We start from the raw sequence: 16,869 nt of genomic DNA on the forward strand, positions 1-16,869 counted from the left end.
CTACTTGACAACACAACTTGTCCTTATCTATTATATCTATCACCATGACTATAAAAAGAAAAACAAATTTGTAACAATAATGTTAAGAATCTTAAAATATTTACGATGGGTATCAACGAACAATCTTTTTCGGCACATAACTTTTTTCAAGGTTTAATACAACGTAGATCGAAGACAAAATAGTCAAACAAATACGCATTTTTAGATATAATTCGAAAAGTATTTACTAGATCTCATTTAAAATTTAAATGAGACCACATGACATGCGCCACGATTCGATCCAATCAAAAATTAGGTAACATACATAAAAAAAAATATAATCGAATTTAGAACCTTCTCATTTTTTGGAAGTCGGTTTTTTGGAGGTCGGAAAATACGATTACAATTTTAGGCGGAATTTAAAAATAAATACGATTTATATATTCTTTTCCTCTGTATATTCTCTTAGTTTTCAGTTTTTGTTACAATTTTATTTTCAAGTATTGCGTATGAATGCACTTATCTACTCTTATAAAATGCAATTAAAGGATATAATTTTTTTACCCAAATAAGGATCAAAGGATCGAACCAACAAAATTTGTTAAAAAAAGACAATGACCTAAATATATGCTCAAACAAAAAAAAAAAAAAAAATTAAACGCGATTGATATTATAGGTATATTGTGGTGAGATATATAACGTGGTTATGTAAAAATCCCTACCTAAATAAATAAAAAGTATCTTTTGATGAAATAATATAACTCAACTCACTTTTAAAAACTAAAAATATTGTTATCACGTAAAAATTCATACTGAGACTCAAGTAATTAATTATAAAGTCATAATGAAATCATTTTTATGCGACTAGTCTCCTATTCAACACGAGATTAAACTAAAGTTTTAACGCTTGTTGGTTATAATTAAAATTCAATTAAAATGTTACTTCATTATGTTCTACGTTTTTATCTCATCATTAATATTTATTTCCAAACATTCTTTATTTTTAGAATATTGGGCTTGTATAAAAAGGTTTTATATTATTCCTACATAGCTGAATGTTCACGTTTAATTTCATTAAGATGAGAAAAAATATGGACTAAGTTTAAAATTTATTATCGGAAAAGTCTTTTCTTTAAATGGATAGGAAATAGATTGGAAACTATGCTTTCGGACTACGCCTAAGGCTTGGCGAAAGTTTTAATAACATGAAAAATTATAAAAACAATTTCTTAGAAAAATGTCAGACTCAGATTCAGAGTTGTAAATAAATTAAAGGTTAGGTATTTATACTGATAATAAATTAATACATATTAAAACATTAAATCTACTTTTAGCGATAAGTTGTTTAAATAAAACTCATAGATTTTCATTAATTCTAAATTTTTTAATCTTGTATTTATAAGCATAATGTTGAAATAAGCTAGGTTTAAAAAGTTTATATAAATAATATTCCTTTTAGTTATTTCGTTCATATCTGAGAGAAATCTTCATTACCCTGCACGAAATGGCTACACAACTAATGAATTTGTAAAATGAAACTGCTTCACTTCGCCTTTGTTTTAAACATGAGTTATGAATTTTCTGAGCTCATCTCGGTTTCCCGAATGTCGTCTTGTTTTCTCACATACGTAGTCACGTGTGATGTTTCATTTCCTCATTGTACTTTTAACATATACTACATATCTATTTCTAATACATAATATGAATGTAAAATAGTTCAGTCACTTCTATAAACCGTGTACAACAATGTAAAGTAAGAGTACGAGTTTATGAGTATCTGAAACAAAAAGGTTTTAAAAAAGTTATATGTGGTTAACGAATGTCCAACGAGTTTTACGTTTGCGGAAAAACGTTACATAGCGCATAAATTTAAATACGGAAACTGTCTCGTGTATATGAGTATAACATTTTTCTTGTACATGAATTGTAATTTCATTTATTTGTTTTGATAATAATCGATATATTTAAATTTAAAACCCTATGGTACATATTTGCAACAATTTTTAGATAAATATTAATGAATGCGTGGTAAGAATAAGAGGTGTTAGACTTAAAAACCATATATGTTTATTCATGTTTGAAAATGAAAATTATATATCTACGGATATATTTATTATAAAGCAATGTCTGCACAAGAAATATATTTACGAAAATGAATTGTAAGGATATTTATAAGACCAAGAAAGGCCATAATAATTATTTTTTTAATTCTAGCCTGCCTATCTGTCTGGCAGTATGTTCGTAGTGGTAGTACGCAAAATTAAAACAATTGTACAAACATGTGATAAGCAACGCAGACGTAATCGTAGCTGTCTGTTAGTAAGTAACAATATTATGTACCGGCTAATCGATTCAGACAGTTTCAGTTTTCTTAAGAAGTCAAAACACAAAAAAAAAAATAGCAGACAGCATTTTAACAGATTCGATTTATATGAAATAACTGTGTTTGCTCGCAAACTGCTCGCAAACGCTCTTAAATTTAAGTGGAACTACCTCTCAATTTAAAAAAGAATAAGCGAATTTGGTCCACCCTGTGGAAAGTTATGAGGTAACATACATAATAATTAAATTAGGAATCTCCTCCTTTTTTGAACTAGGTTAAGAAAAAAAAGGAGACTTACAAAAATTATTTTACTTAAAATCGTCCAACTTACCGAACTGTATGTCGACATGGTGATTGAACTAAATTTAAGCGCTGTGAAATAAAGCGGTTTCTGGGATCTGAAAGCGAAATAAATAAAAAAAGTTTAACCATCTCTAGGGAGATCCCTTGCCGGATTGAAATGCAAATTAGTCGCTATTTGCTGAGATTTTCCTATTGCAGAAAATAGGGTTTGGCTTTTTATGGCGTCATAGTTTTTATTTGAATTATGTTAATACCACAATATATACCACTAGCTTTGCATCGAGGATTTTCTCGCGTAAATTCCAATCCCGTTACAATTTCGGGATAAAAAGAACTTTGTTCTCCAACTGCAATACAATTCGTTCTTTTTTTCTGGTGTGATTATTTTTTGCGAAAGAGTAACTAAATACTAAATATGGCATTTATAACAATGTGTTGGATTCAAAAAAGCACTGTTACACTATTTTCAAAATTTACTGCTTCATTATAAAATACAACATTATCAATCAATCACAGCAGCCTTTCGCAATCCACTACTGGACATAGGTCTCCACAAGTTCGCGCCAAAAATGGCGTGAACTCATGTGTGTTGCCCATAGTCACCACGCTGGGCAGGCCGGTTGCTGACCGCATGACTGGCTTTGTCGCATCGAAGACGCTGCTGCCCGTCTTCAGCCTGTGTATTTCAAAGCCAGCAGTTGGATGGTTATCCCGCCATTGGTCGGCTTTTTAAGTTCCAAGATGGAAGTGGAATTGTGTTATCCCTTAGTCGCCTCTTACGACACCCACGGGAAGAGAGAGGGTGGCAATATTCTTTGATGCCGTAACCACACAGCATTATAATTATTTTAAAACATTATAATTATTGTAAATAAATCTTATATAGATTGTATTTTAGCTATACTTGGCTGATGTAAACATTGCCATAATTTTTGATGTGTATGTACCTACTGCATATTTATTTATTTATTGGAACGAAGTTCCTTACGGCAGGCTTGACATTTGGCTGGGCGACCGAACTGAAAAATATAATAAATGTGATACTAAAACCGTAAGAAAAATATACAACGGAAATGACGTAATATCAGTCACACGACTGTATTATAACATGACGTTTGTAAAACTAGTAAACTTTTTTTAAAATTATTTATGTAAGTTTATACTGTCGACAAATGTCGAAAATAAAGACATATGTTTTTTTATTTCACTTAATAGTTTGTATTATTACTATTATTATTATTATTATTTTGTTTGATTTATTTTATTTTACGGTATTTGTTATTTTCTAAAATACTAAATTTCCTAAATACTTTTATGTACTTAATTAAAAACCAATCAACAAAATAAAAAAAAAAAAAAAAAAAATCAAGAACTAGAAAATATATATAAAATTTAACGCTTTTTTTTTTCAAATTGTGTTCCTTCTATACTATCCGAAGGAACTTCGTTCCTACCTGGTGTCCCATGACACCACATAATTTTTTTTTTATATTTTCTGAACGCCATTTTTGCTATTATATTTAATCAGCGTAGTTTTTATTTCATTCAAATGAAAATATTACAGTAACAAATTGTCGAATAAAGTTATTGGGGATGGATTTAACATATTATCTTACTTTTTAAAATTTATTTTAATGATCCAGACTCCAGACGGTTGTAAATCTTTTAATCGCTTTAGCTTTCGGACGTTCAGTCGCCATTGATTCCATAAACCATTTCAGTTTACAATAACTACAAAATTAAATGAGCTTGTCGTGTCTTTTTGTATTGTGCTTTTGTATTTTAGAACACATCAACATATTTGAATATTATTTAAAAACTCGGAGTTACTTCAATAAAATGAATAGATGAATAAACGGATGATAAAGGAGAATAATAAACAGATTTTTCAGTAAAACTTACATGACCTCTGGAAACATACCTGGACTTTAGAGAAGACCACAGCAAAATAATACTGTTTTATAGCAGAATTGTGTTTCTGTTGGTGAGTAAGTGCGATGTTTCTGGTGTTGCGGGCGTCTATAAGCTACGTTAATCGCTTACCATCAGGTGCGCTTATTTGCCGACATACGAATAGTTATATATAAAAAAATTGACGAATTTCAATTTCAAGTCAAAAGTTGACCTTACCGTAAACTTCACTGTTTGTATAGGGTAATGATTGATGGGTCAGCTAGCAAACATAAGCCCGGCACGTACCTCTGCATCAAGACTAGTAGAGCTCGTTGGCAGCGTATGTTGTTTTCGTACCACCTGCTTTCGTACACCGCGTTTGCTACACCTGAACTCTAAAATACGCCGACATTTTAAGTATTTTACATGTTACTACTAACTTATTATATTATAGAATTAATATTGAATAATAATAGAACGAGAGAATAATTAAAATTATGTAACGTCTTTAACAAAAAATAACTTTGTGCTATTTTTATTAATTTGCTGCTAATATTATTTGTCGAAAGAAACTTTAAATTAATATAAATATCGATTGGAATTAGATGATATAGGTGGAATAATAGTTATCTACCACTATCGTATGAAATAGACTTACTGATCTGATTAAAAAATAATATTATTAAGTCTGTTTATTGAGGATGGTATGCTGTAGACAATGCACAATAAATAATACAGTTAAACTCTATATAAAAAGCTGTATCATGTATATAATTAGGATACGAGTTACATAAACATTATTTATCTATACAGGATACTTTAGCCAAGTTAGGAACACTGCGCGAGTCGAACTTTGCTGCAAATGTACTTTACGGAGATATGGAGGATTTTTTTGTTCTTTTAAGCTTGTTTGATATTTTTTTACGCAAACACAGACAAATATAAATCAACTTAAAAACCTTAAATATTCTTTATTATGTGATTATTAGTAAAACACTAATAATCAGTTTATTAATTACTAGACATTAATAAGTTTGAACCATTGTTTATGAGGGAAAATAATTTTGAATAAATATTTTTCAGCTAAGTCACGACTTAATTGCGAACGCATTTAGACCATATTGCTATTACTTACTGATCTAAAAATATCGTCAGCATACCAACAAAGGATACCGACTTGAGTTAAGGCAGCACCTAGGAAAAACTTATTACTCATTGCCATCCACGGATCTAAGAGCTGAAAAAAAATAAGGTGAGTGCTTAAGACCAATGCAATCTAGCAATAACGCAATAACGTAAGAAAAGCAGCTTTCTGTATCTTTCTCGCTCGGGTACACTCATCACGGATCGAGCCTTTCACCGCAGAGCGTGACGGATCTGCCTAACTTAATACCTACGAAAAATTTGCGTGCGGTGCGCCAAAAAAGTTGTCACTTCATAAAACATAAAGATCTTACACGACAAAAAAGTATCCATTTAGGTTTTATATTAACGTCTCACATATGCATTTGTGAGTATTTTACAAATTTAGTATAATTAATAATAAACGTATGTTTCAAATAAATAAATAAACGCTTCACACTCAACGGCCCCCAGTAGGATTCACTCCTGTGTCGGGGGTCCGGAAACACACACAATACACAAGCACAAACGCCCAGACCACGGCAAACATCTGTATGGCCAATACAAATGTTTGCCATGTGCAGGGATCGAACCCGCATCCGCCAGCGCAACAGCCACAAACCAGTGCTGTGACCGTTGCGCCAACGCGTTGTCGTTTAAAATAATATCCCTATATATACATCAATAGCACAGAGATGGCAAAGTTAAAGGAACAAATAGATTATATTGGATTATCGCTTGTTATGCCAGCTTACAAGTGAGAGTTGTGGCGTTCAAAGTTTTGGTACTCTGCGGGTATGGAATGTCCTAAATGAACTTCAATGTTTTGAGAGGAGACCTATTCATTTGTTGTCGCGTGGTCTGACGGACTAAGTACTGTATTATATTCGTAAATGACTCTAAGAGAAGTATATTTATCTATTATCTCATTAACTTTGCTTTTGATACGTACGATGTTAAATACGACGCAGCAAATGTTGACTGAGCTTAAAAGAACGTTAATAAGGTTCACAACGGAAAAGGCATCTTCTAAATTATTTCCGTACCTGAAATGATATTCGTCAATTAATTTTTGAGATTAATACTATTACCAAAGGTAACAAAATCATATTAATTTACAGGTGTCGTTTATAATAAACTTACTTTTTGGTCTTTGATCTCTTCCTATAATTAAATTTTATGAATTAAAATACACAATTTCTTAAATTAACTAAATAAGTACAAATTTAAATATAAGTTAAAGTATAATTATAAGTATAAAATCATACTTACATTATCAGTTTCTGATGTATTTTAATAACAGATATAATATTTTGATAACAATCTTTAGATTTAATTCGCTGGTTATTGCGGTCATGCTCGATGGGATCCAAGTTCCGTATCTTTAACTGTAAAAGCTGTAGTAACATACTTATGTGACTTGCCATTGTCATAAACAGAATATCAGATCCAAGCATTGCCCAGACTGATACCACGCCTATAAAGAAAATTATTGATACAAAAAAACAGTTACGTAAAATTGTTTCATTTAAAATGTCATAAATGATTTTAATTTAGTTTTTTTTTTAATATTTAGGACTTTTATATATTACGAAATAATAAAAGTAATACGAAAATGTGCTAAATTAACGAAAGAAATTTATCTTGTTAAATATCGTTAAATATAACCGAACATTTTACATAAAGATAAATCTAAAGCGTAATTAAATCAGGTATGTTTGAAACTATAATAGAAGCTTACCTCCACAGATTTCGAAGACAAAGGAAAGTTCGTGGTATAGTTCGCGTCATGTAAAAAGAACGCTGAAAGAAACTGGAGGGGGTGCGTTTGCGCATGGGTATACTCGCGCACAAGTACTACTGTTTTATTTTTTAATTAGGCTTTCACTCGCGGCTTCGTATAATGGTTATTGGTAGGTTACATTAAAAAATACTAGAAATACAAATGCGAATAATTCGGACTAAATAAGTATAATAATTATCACTTTACAAAATCACAATTTTTTTTTAAACAAAAGCAATAACAAAAATTTTTAGTTATTGAAATGTCGTATTCAAAAATAATAATTATCTGTACTCTCGATATTCGTATCTTAATAGTTTTTATGTGTTTAAAATGATAAATTGATAATTGTTTTTTATTGAAATAAATAGTAAATGGAGAATTTTGTCATTTAAAACTTTTGTGCGCGATAATAATTTGAGTCGACGTCGAACTGTCAACCGCTGTCAACCAATAGCACACCGGCAAGCATGCGACAGTGATAAACACTCCCGTCCCCCTACCCCGTACCACCAAATAGACCGATAAATCGCTTCTGCGCAGCTTCAAGGCCAGCGTTCTTTTTACATGACGCGAACTATATACGGGTTGCGTCTTATCATATGGATACGATAAGTGCCAGATGTAGCCTAACTGAGCAGGTGCGCCCTGAATCTTGCGGTACACATATATCACAACCGGAGTCAAGTTATATAGCCATAGTCCTAATATATTCCAAAAGGCATACGCTGTAAAATACTCTTGACTGTAGCTAAGTCGGAGTATCAATTTCAGCTAAGCAAAAGCTTATATATAGACGAAATTGCATATTTCGATAGCATTGGATGGGTGTGCTGTTATTTTCATACATACTAAATATTGTGCTTCGAAAACTGATTTAAAATAGAATCATAGTGCATTTAAGTTTTATATTGTACTAGCTGACCCGGCGAACTTCGTATCGCCTAACACAAACTTTATCGTATGGTATTAAAGTTCAAATTGACTTTTAAGTATTATCACAAATCTTTTGTATGGGAGTATAGAAAAGTGTTGTTTTTAGACTTATTCAGGAAATTTTAAATTTTTTTTTGAATTTTTCTCTCCGTAAGAACCATCCTCGTACTTCAAGGAATATTTTAAAAAAAGAATTAGCGAAATCGGTCCAACCGTTCTCAAGTTTTGCGCTTAGCAACACATTCAGCGACTCATTTTTATATTATAGATATCGTAATTATTAATAAGTTTGACGTATTATAGACAATTTTATGCAGATACTCGTAAATACAATACTTTATATAAAAGGAACTATGTTATAACTTTATGTTCTTTTTGTTAATTTTATGTACTAAAGGGAACATTCATTGTTTTCATAATGTTGATGAATCAATTGGGTGCTGTATGCAAAATTTTAAAAGCCACATACAAAATTGACCGATACGGAGTCTCGAAAGCTTCTTTTGTTTGATATCCCTAGAATCATGGCTGGATGTTGGCCACAGGTATGCGAGTTCGTTTATCAGTTTTCTGAAAATATCTCTTTTGTACCAGATCGTCAATAATTTGCCAAAACCTGTGTTTTAAAATAATCGATTAATAAATATTTATATTTTACAAAAAGTCAAATCTTGCTATACTTACTCATGGTATCATAGCCAATAATATGTAATCCTGCAACGAATTCTACAACGGATGCCGAAGTTACTAGCTTCGTTACGGCATAGTTAATTTGTCCAACTAACTTTAAAGCTAATATCAAAGTAGATCCAAGAAACCATACGAGAGAATATATTTTAAATATCAAACTTTTTGGTGGTTCGTCAATGAAAGAAAAACCAATTTTCGTTGTACAGAAGTTGCACAACTTTAAAGTTTTATGAATTTCTTGCGTAGCGACAACGTTACTTGACATTTTGATGTTACAATCAAGATTCATTTAAACGAAGCCTTCATAATGTCGTATCATTTTAACAACGTTCCTTTTATACAAGAACGTAGCAGCTTTGTGGAATAATTTATAGCATAACTGTGATTATACTTAGTAAAAAGTACATAAAGTTTTGTAAGAAGTAGAGGGTTAATAATAGTAATGGAAGGAATGAAAGTTTTACTTTTCTCATGAATTCAAGTTATATTTTTTGTTAGGAACTGTTTTCTTGTCGAAGAGTATTTTATTTTTTAAATTTACCTACTTTCTTGTAATTCCTTTTTTTAATACTTTAAGTTTATGATTCAACAAGAGTGTTTTTTTAGCTACGTCTAATCACAGCAGTATCTATCTGTTCCGTATATTAATCTAAAAAGTACGTATAGTAAATCTAAATATACAAACTTTTTGAAACGAGTCTCGTCATTTAGAAAAAGTCTCAAATAAGTACACTAGATGCACGTACAAAAAAAGTTATTATATAAGTACTATACAAGTAACTTGTACTATTGGTTACGGTTTGGTACTCATAGACACAACCGAATTTCCAAACTAACCAAGTTAGACTGATCTTCTAATTAAGTCTCGATGGCTTAGCTTTAGCTGCCTAGTTGTGGTTAACGGTTATTGTCTCTTGTTTGTTGATGAAGTTGTAGGGTTTATTTGTTTTATTGCGCTTATAAAGTAAATTAAATTCTTCAAGTAAAATCTTACACTTTGACATAATGCGTAAACCTCTTAACCAATTTTGACAGTCAATGAGGCTCCTCTTTGAAATTATATGCTAATAAGTTAAATAATAAAATGAAACGTATTTCGTGTACACGTACAACTCCAGTTAGAAGCAATTGATCATTTCAAATATATATATTTTTTCTTTTAGATTGTCATCTCACGCTTAACACATAGATTATCTCAGGTACAATTTTCTGTAACATTTTTCGCTTATAACTTACCTTACTTAAGATTTCTCAATTGTAAAAAAGACTACGACTTAGCGATTTTTTTCATAAAATAATTAATTAAAAGAAATAGGTCATTATGTAAACATTTATTATGCAAAAAATAATAATAAATGAAACTTGTATAGAACAAAATTAGTAATATTTACGTCAACAAATATATGGAAAAAATACGAATTATGTAATGATAATACTGCAAATATTTGAATAGTTCTTAAGTGGTTTGTGTTAATCTTCACTCTTCTATATGAAAAGAGGCCTATGTCCAACAGTGAGATATTACAGGCTGAAACAAATTGTAAATATGTGTAATATGTTATTTTTTTTTATTAGGTATGCACTTAGTTATGTATGCTGTGTGATTACGGCAGTAAAGAATATAGTCACCTCCTCTCTTCCCGTGGGTATCGTAAGAGGTGACTAAGGAATAACACAATTCCACTACTACTTTGGGCCCTAAAAAGCCAACCGATGGCGGGATACCAACTGCTGGCTTTGAAATACACAGGGCAAAGACGGGTAGCAGCGTCTTCGGTGCGAAAAAGCCAGCCCTGCGGTCACTAACCCGCCTGCCCAGCGTGGTGGCTATGGGCAACACACATGACTTCACGCCATTTTTGGCGCGAACTTGTGGAGGCCTATGTCCAGCTGTGGGCTGCGACAGGCTGAAGTGATAATGATGATGGTGAGCTATATATAAAATTATTGGCAATAATTCATTTAAGATGCTAGCAACTTAAATATTAAAAACAATATTTACTTTAATTTAGTGCCAGGAATATGTTTTATAGATTTGCAACCTTTATTGGCTTCACACTAGTCATAGGCTCTTCAAAGATGAAAAATGTAAGAGCTCTTGTCGGCTTATCTCTTTATGTGAAGAGCAACCCCTCTCGCTTCTTTATTGAATCGTATAAAACTATGATTTTATGTGTATATTTTTATGTTTGAACGGAATTACGTTGTACAAAATACAATTCAAATTCTAACGTAAGATCTTCTTTATTGAATATTATTTGAGAATTTTATTTATTTATTTTATCATATTTTACACAAATTCCATATTGCGGTTTACTAATTAGGACTTATTTTTTTATTTCCTAAAGATTAACATTTTTGTAATACGTTGTGACAAGGTACCTTTTATTATTCCATCAACGTAAGCAAATACAGCGACGCAGTAGTGCTTTCTTTTCTGACCTTTTTACAATTTTTTTTTGTTTAAGACTAATTTAATATAATTAACTATTAAATAATATAGCTTTTTACGGGCGAAATAATATTAAAAAACTAAATACCTAGAAAGTATAAAGAATATCTATAATATTAACACGTTGCTTGTGGCCCTTGGAGTATTTAACATATTCAATGAGCTTATATGAATTCGTTCTAAATAAACTGTACTCTGAAATCATTGTTGAATTGTGTTAAAAATTTGATTAAACTGTGTTTAATTTTTCATACTGCTTTAACTATTATATAATATGTAGAAATATACACATGTATACGTAAGTTACTTAAAAGTTTGTCAAGTTCTTGAAATCTTTATGAGTCGAAATCAGTTGTGCTGTAAAAAGTTGCACGGTTTTATTATTTTATCACATTGTACATATTAATATTGATATCTATACAAATAAATAGAATTGGAGTGTTTGTTTGTAATATTGCAATAACGTTTTTCACTAAATGCACATGAATGTATACACGGTACATATACCAAAATAACATTTTTACAATTTTTGTCTGTCTGTTTGTTTGTTCCGGCTAATCTCTGAAACGGCTGGACCGATTTTGACGGGACTTTCGCTGGCAGATAGCTGATGAAATCGAGAGTAACTTTGCTTTATTTTAGAAATTTATTTATTTTGTAACTCTGCGGACTGAGCCATATTTTTTTAAATTCCATGCGGACAAAGTCGCGAGCACAGCTAGTTTACAAATAGATAAAATACGAGTACTTATCGTATAAGACTTAAATGTAGGTTTAAAGAATATTTATTTTCTTTTTTAAAACACACAGTCTGTACAGTATATAAGAAACTATCAACATATTATGTGGGTAAAAATACAAAAATTGTCCAGCAGTTCACAGAATACATTACGATTTTTTTTATGTATAACACTGTACTTACGATTTTCCATCACCAAACATTTTATATAACTAAAATTAGACCATTCCTCAACTTATATCCATTATCTATCCATTATCTATCTTACAATCAAGATAAGTTGTGCCGACGCGCGCGCACAGAACGCTCGGCCGGCAAAGTACTATAATGGTACTGTCATACCACCCACCATACCCCCCACTGTGCCTCCGAGAGCACGTTAAGCTGTCGATCCCGGTTGTTATCATGTTCACCTCATAGCGATCGTTATCCGTACTAGGGAATATATCCGCCAACCCGCATTGGAGCAGCGTGGTGGATTAAGCTCTGATCCTTTTCCTCAATGGGGAAAGAGATCTATGCCTAACAGTGGGATGTTGTAGGCTGAAGTGTAGATATAAACAACGTAATAGAAATTTACTCTAACCATACTTTCTTAATTTGATTTAAATTGACTTTTTATTTTAATGGTGTCACACTAATTGTTCTTAAAGTGAGATTTGAGGTGAATAAATAAACTTTAGTCCATTTTCATTCGGTTTGTGCCGACCGAATAATTGAACATTAAAGCACGAAAATAGAATATCATTGAATTCTAAATTGATTTAATGTACTTAAAGAACTTATCCAAACATTTCAAGAATATAATCGAAATTTTGTTGTGAAAAGAAATAACTTTTTAATTATGTTAAGAAATTACCCCCGATGCAAAAAGAGGGTTGTTGCCAATGTCTGTCTGTGTCTATCTTTTAGCGATTTCGATGTGTTTTTTACCTAAATTGACCAGGGCTTTGAAAATGTTAAGAAGTAAAAAAAAAACACAGTAGGATGAAATCCATTAGAAAAGGAAGAGAATAGAACGAAAATGAAAGGAAAAATAAATTACGGGCGATTTGAGGTCGGGAGGGGAGGGTAAAAAATGGCTTACCTCGATTTCCGGCTAAACTACAAGTCCTATGGAAAAAGTTAAGTGGCAAAGTTGTAAGTAATAAGGACATAAAGAAAAGAAATAAGATAAAGAAGTTTTAAGTAATAAAAGTTGTACTTTTGCACTTACACTTTTTTCACATAACCTCAAAATTCATGTGGAAAATTCAAAAAACCAAGTTTTTGGTTTGTATTTATTTTACAAAAAAAAAAAAAAAAATTACGAAATTTAGTGCAAACTTACCTTTTTATGTCCCAAGCACACTGTGATTTTTTTTTATTTAAAATATTTATTTTTTCACCTTATTTTGACATCAATATCGAAAAAGCACTCTAATTTTCAATCATAAATTCTCTCGTCAAAATATCAGTTTTTTCTTGCCGTGGTTCTTAGCTATGTTTGGTACAAATTAATCCAGCAGTTTTGAAGAATATAAGCTCTTTTTCAAAATGAAATATGACATTTATAGGACAAAATAGAATAATAATTCTCTTTTTTAACCGACTTCAAAAAAGGAGGAGGTTACTCAATTCGACCATAATATATATATATTTTTTATGTATGTTCGGGGATAACTTCGTTGTTAATGAACCGATTTTGATAATTCTTTTTTGTTAGAAAGGAGATATCCTAAGTGTGGTACCGTGATAAGGAAACCAGGATCTGATGATGGGATCCCAAGAAATCGAGGGAAACCATCGAAAATCCGCATAACTTTTTATTGGGTGTGTCGATTTTGATAATTGTCAATTTAATCGAGAGCCGATGTTTATCATGTGGTCACATTTAAATTTCATCGAGATCTGATTACAACTTTTGGAGTAATCTTTGATAATGTGTATTTACTTGACTTTTTTTTCTACTTACTACGTCGATGTAATTGAAGCCGGTTTTTTTCGTTTGCCAGCAAACACAATGATTAGTTATTTAAAGTTTGTATTGTATAGTTAACCAGTCGGTCATTGTTATTAATCCGTGACAGATTTTAATTTTGTACTGAAACTGTAATTGTTTGTACCTATTCACATTTTTATATTTACACCTACTTTACTAGCTATAGTTTGAAGCAGCGTGGCGGATTAAGCTCAAATCCTTCTCTTAGACAGTGAAAGAGGCCCATGCCTAGCATTAGTATGTTACATTTTGAATCATCATCATCAAATAAAATTAAAGCAATATCATAATTTTCGCAATTATGTTTTTTTATATAGATTAATACAAGACTAAGTTTCACACTCGACGAATCCCAGTAGGTTGATAATTCTGTGTTGGAGGTTCAGAAAATATATGTATTAAATACAAAAATTCAGACTACGATAAAAATCTTTTATTGCCATTTAACATTTTTCAAAGTCAAGTTCAAAGCCAATACCATAATACCTACTCTGTTCCTGCGCCAATTCCTCGTCGTAAAATACTCGTATATAAGCAAGTACAAAAGAAAAAAAAACTTATTCGCTGTATTGTATATATATATACGATATAAAAAGCAATCATAAATTCCTTTGAAAATATTTACAAAGCCGTGATAATTCGGTTGTAAAAAGAGTACATACAAATGGTCCTTTTGAACACATAAAAATCTCGACCGTTTCTGGGTACATAAAGAGATTCCCTTCAGTCCTACATGTTATATTTAATCTAAATATCTGAAGTATCTACTATTTACGATCCCTTTCGACCTTTGAATTTGGGCACGGTCTTTGAACAACAATTCCGTCTTTATCGATCTATACTTAAATATCAGTGATTAAAATGTGAGGTAAAATAATTGTATTCGCTCGCATTCGAAAAAAAACCGACTTCGATTACATCGAAAAGTAATACAATGTAGGTAGACGAAAATATAGTCAAGTAAATACGCGTTATCAAAGATTACTCAAAAAGTTATTTTCAGATCTCGATGTAATTTAAATGTGACCACAAGATAAACATCAGCTTTTGATTAAATTAAAACATCAAAATCGGTACACCCAATAAAAAGTTATGCGGTATAATACAACGTAGGTCGACGAAATAATTGTCAAGTAAAAACGCATTATTAAATATAACTCAAAAAGTAGTTGTTAGATCTCAAATAAATTTAAGTGGGACCAAATGACACACACCATTTCGATTTAAAAAAAAGTTGTCGAAATCGGTCCACCCAGTCAAAAGTTCTTAAGTAACATACATTAAAAAAAAATACAGTCGAATTGAGAACCTCCCCTTTTTTAGAAAGTCGGTTAAGAAGTTACATGTGGGGAAAAAAGATTTTTCAATAGATTTAATTTTTGTGCTCACTTGATTATACTGTGGTAAATAATATTGTAGCTACCCATACACAAATCCTAGTACTTTAGTCAGTCTGGTACTGTTCCAGCTATTAAATTATGGAATCGTCTGCTTACCTATAAGGACGCTAAATCACTGTCAGCTTTTAACGATCACTCACTATTTTAAGACGGAGACAATTTAAATAGTATGATATGGCATAATTCCTTTTGTTTTTTTTTTTTCTTTCCGTTTATATTTATATTTGTTTGTTTGTTATTTCACTTTCCTTTTATTCTCAAATTTTCTGTAAGTATTAGCATGTAGATATTTGGAGGCACAGCACCTACCAAGTGTTTAGGTATATCACTTGTCTGATTCTGAATATAATTTCACCCGAGCCGTCGCTTTTGAAACTAACTTTTGATAAAAGGATGAAGTTATACGTGAAATATTGTGAGTGCACACGAAAGCACTGCTTGCATAGTGTTGGATTTATGTTTGCCGGTATTTTCCTACTGAAATGTGAAAGTACATTGAATTAATGTAGGCTTAAAAATTTTTCATCATAATTCAGTTATAGTACATACAACAGAATATGAAACAAAAATGACATAAAACGGATTCGCGGATAACTTACATTTGATTAAATAAGAGCGACATACAACTAGTTATTTAGTTTTTTTACAATATTTATTCGTTATATTTATTACTCTTGTTGAGGGATTAATAATAACTATATTTTAATGTGTATTAATAATTTATGATTACAACAACCGCTCTGGTGTATTGGTGGGAGTAGTGGCCTAAAGCACCTACAGTTTAAAGGTTCGATTCCAACACGGGATGGATATTTGCTACTTTTACAAATATTTCTTTGCGGTTTGGAAGTTTGTTCATGTGGATCTATGTCCCCATTGTGACTGCAGAGCACGTTAAGCTATCGGTCCCGTTTGTTATTATTTACACCCGATAGCGATCGTTACTCATACTATGATATAGGTACATCCGCCAACCCGTAGAGAAGGAGCGTGGTGGATTAAGGTCTGATTGTTCTCCTACACAGAGAGATGAGGCATAGCCATGGCCCAGCAGTGGAATGCTACAGGCTGAATCGTGATCGAATCGCGAGAGATAAAATGTAGTTTTGTTAACTTTTTATATTACTTTATGAAAGATTATTAAATTGTAGACGTAATAAATGCTTTGTTCATTTGCTAGACCTCATTTTTTTGTTTGTATTATTATTAATAGCATTATTTGATACGTCTCATCCTAGATAAGGTTAACATGAACAAGACTTCCAAAC

At 31.3% G+C, this 16,869-nt stretch overlaps 1 protein-coding gene across 1 annotated transcript; it reads right to left on the reverse strand.

Moving 5' to 3' along the window:
* Positions 1-1,342: 1,342 nt before the first annotated feature.
* On the reverse strand, positions 1,343-9,294 carry LOC123660602 (odorant receptor 4-like). Its single transcript, XM_045595660.1, has 10 exons — positions 9,024-9,294; positions 8,809-8,955; positions 7,988-8,131; positions 7,362-7,400; positions 6,893-7,097; positions 6,573-6,666; positions 5,634-5,735; positions 4,805-4,893; positions 2,634-2,700; positions 1,343-1,756 (listed from the first exon to the last, which is right to left on the reverse strand). The coding sequence occupies exons 1-10, from the start codon at positions 9,292-9,294 to the stop codon at positions 1,697-1,699; spliced, it is 1,218 nt and encodes a 405-aa protein (XP_045451616.1). The 3' UTR covers positions 1,343-1,696.
* Between the last annotated feature and the right edge of the window lie 7,575 nt (positions 9,295-16,869).

The sequence above is a fragment of the Melitaea cinxia genome, chromosome 2 (genome assembly GCF_905220565.1).
Source record: "Melitaea cinxia chromosome 2, ilMelCinx1.1, whole genome shotgun sequence".
Lineage (NCBI taxonomy): Eukaryota > Metazoa > Arthropoda > Insecta > Lepidoptera > Nymphalidae > Melitaea > Melitaea cinxia.

Bases quoted from the DNA above. Each gene is read 5' to 3' on its own strand.
- LOC123660602 (XM_045595660.1), bottom strand. From the start codon at position 9,294: ATGTCAAGTAACGTTGTCGCTACGCAAGAAATTCATAAAACTTTAAAG. The intron at 7,401-7,987 runs TATATAGTTCGC...CATGACGCGAAC, and splicing joins ATATGATAAGACGCAACCCG to TATACCACGAACTTTCCTTT. The intron at 6,667-6,892 runs GTAAGTATGATT...ATATCATTTCAG, and splicing joins ATACATCAGAAACTGATAAT to GTACGGAAATAATTTAGAAG.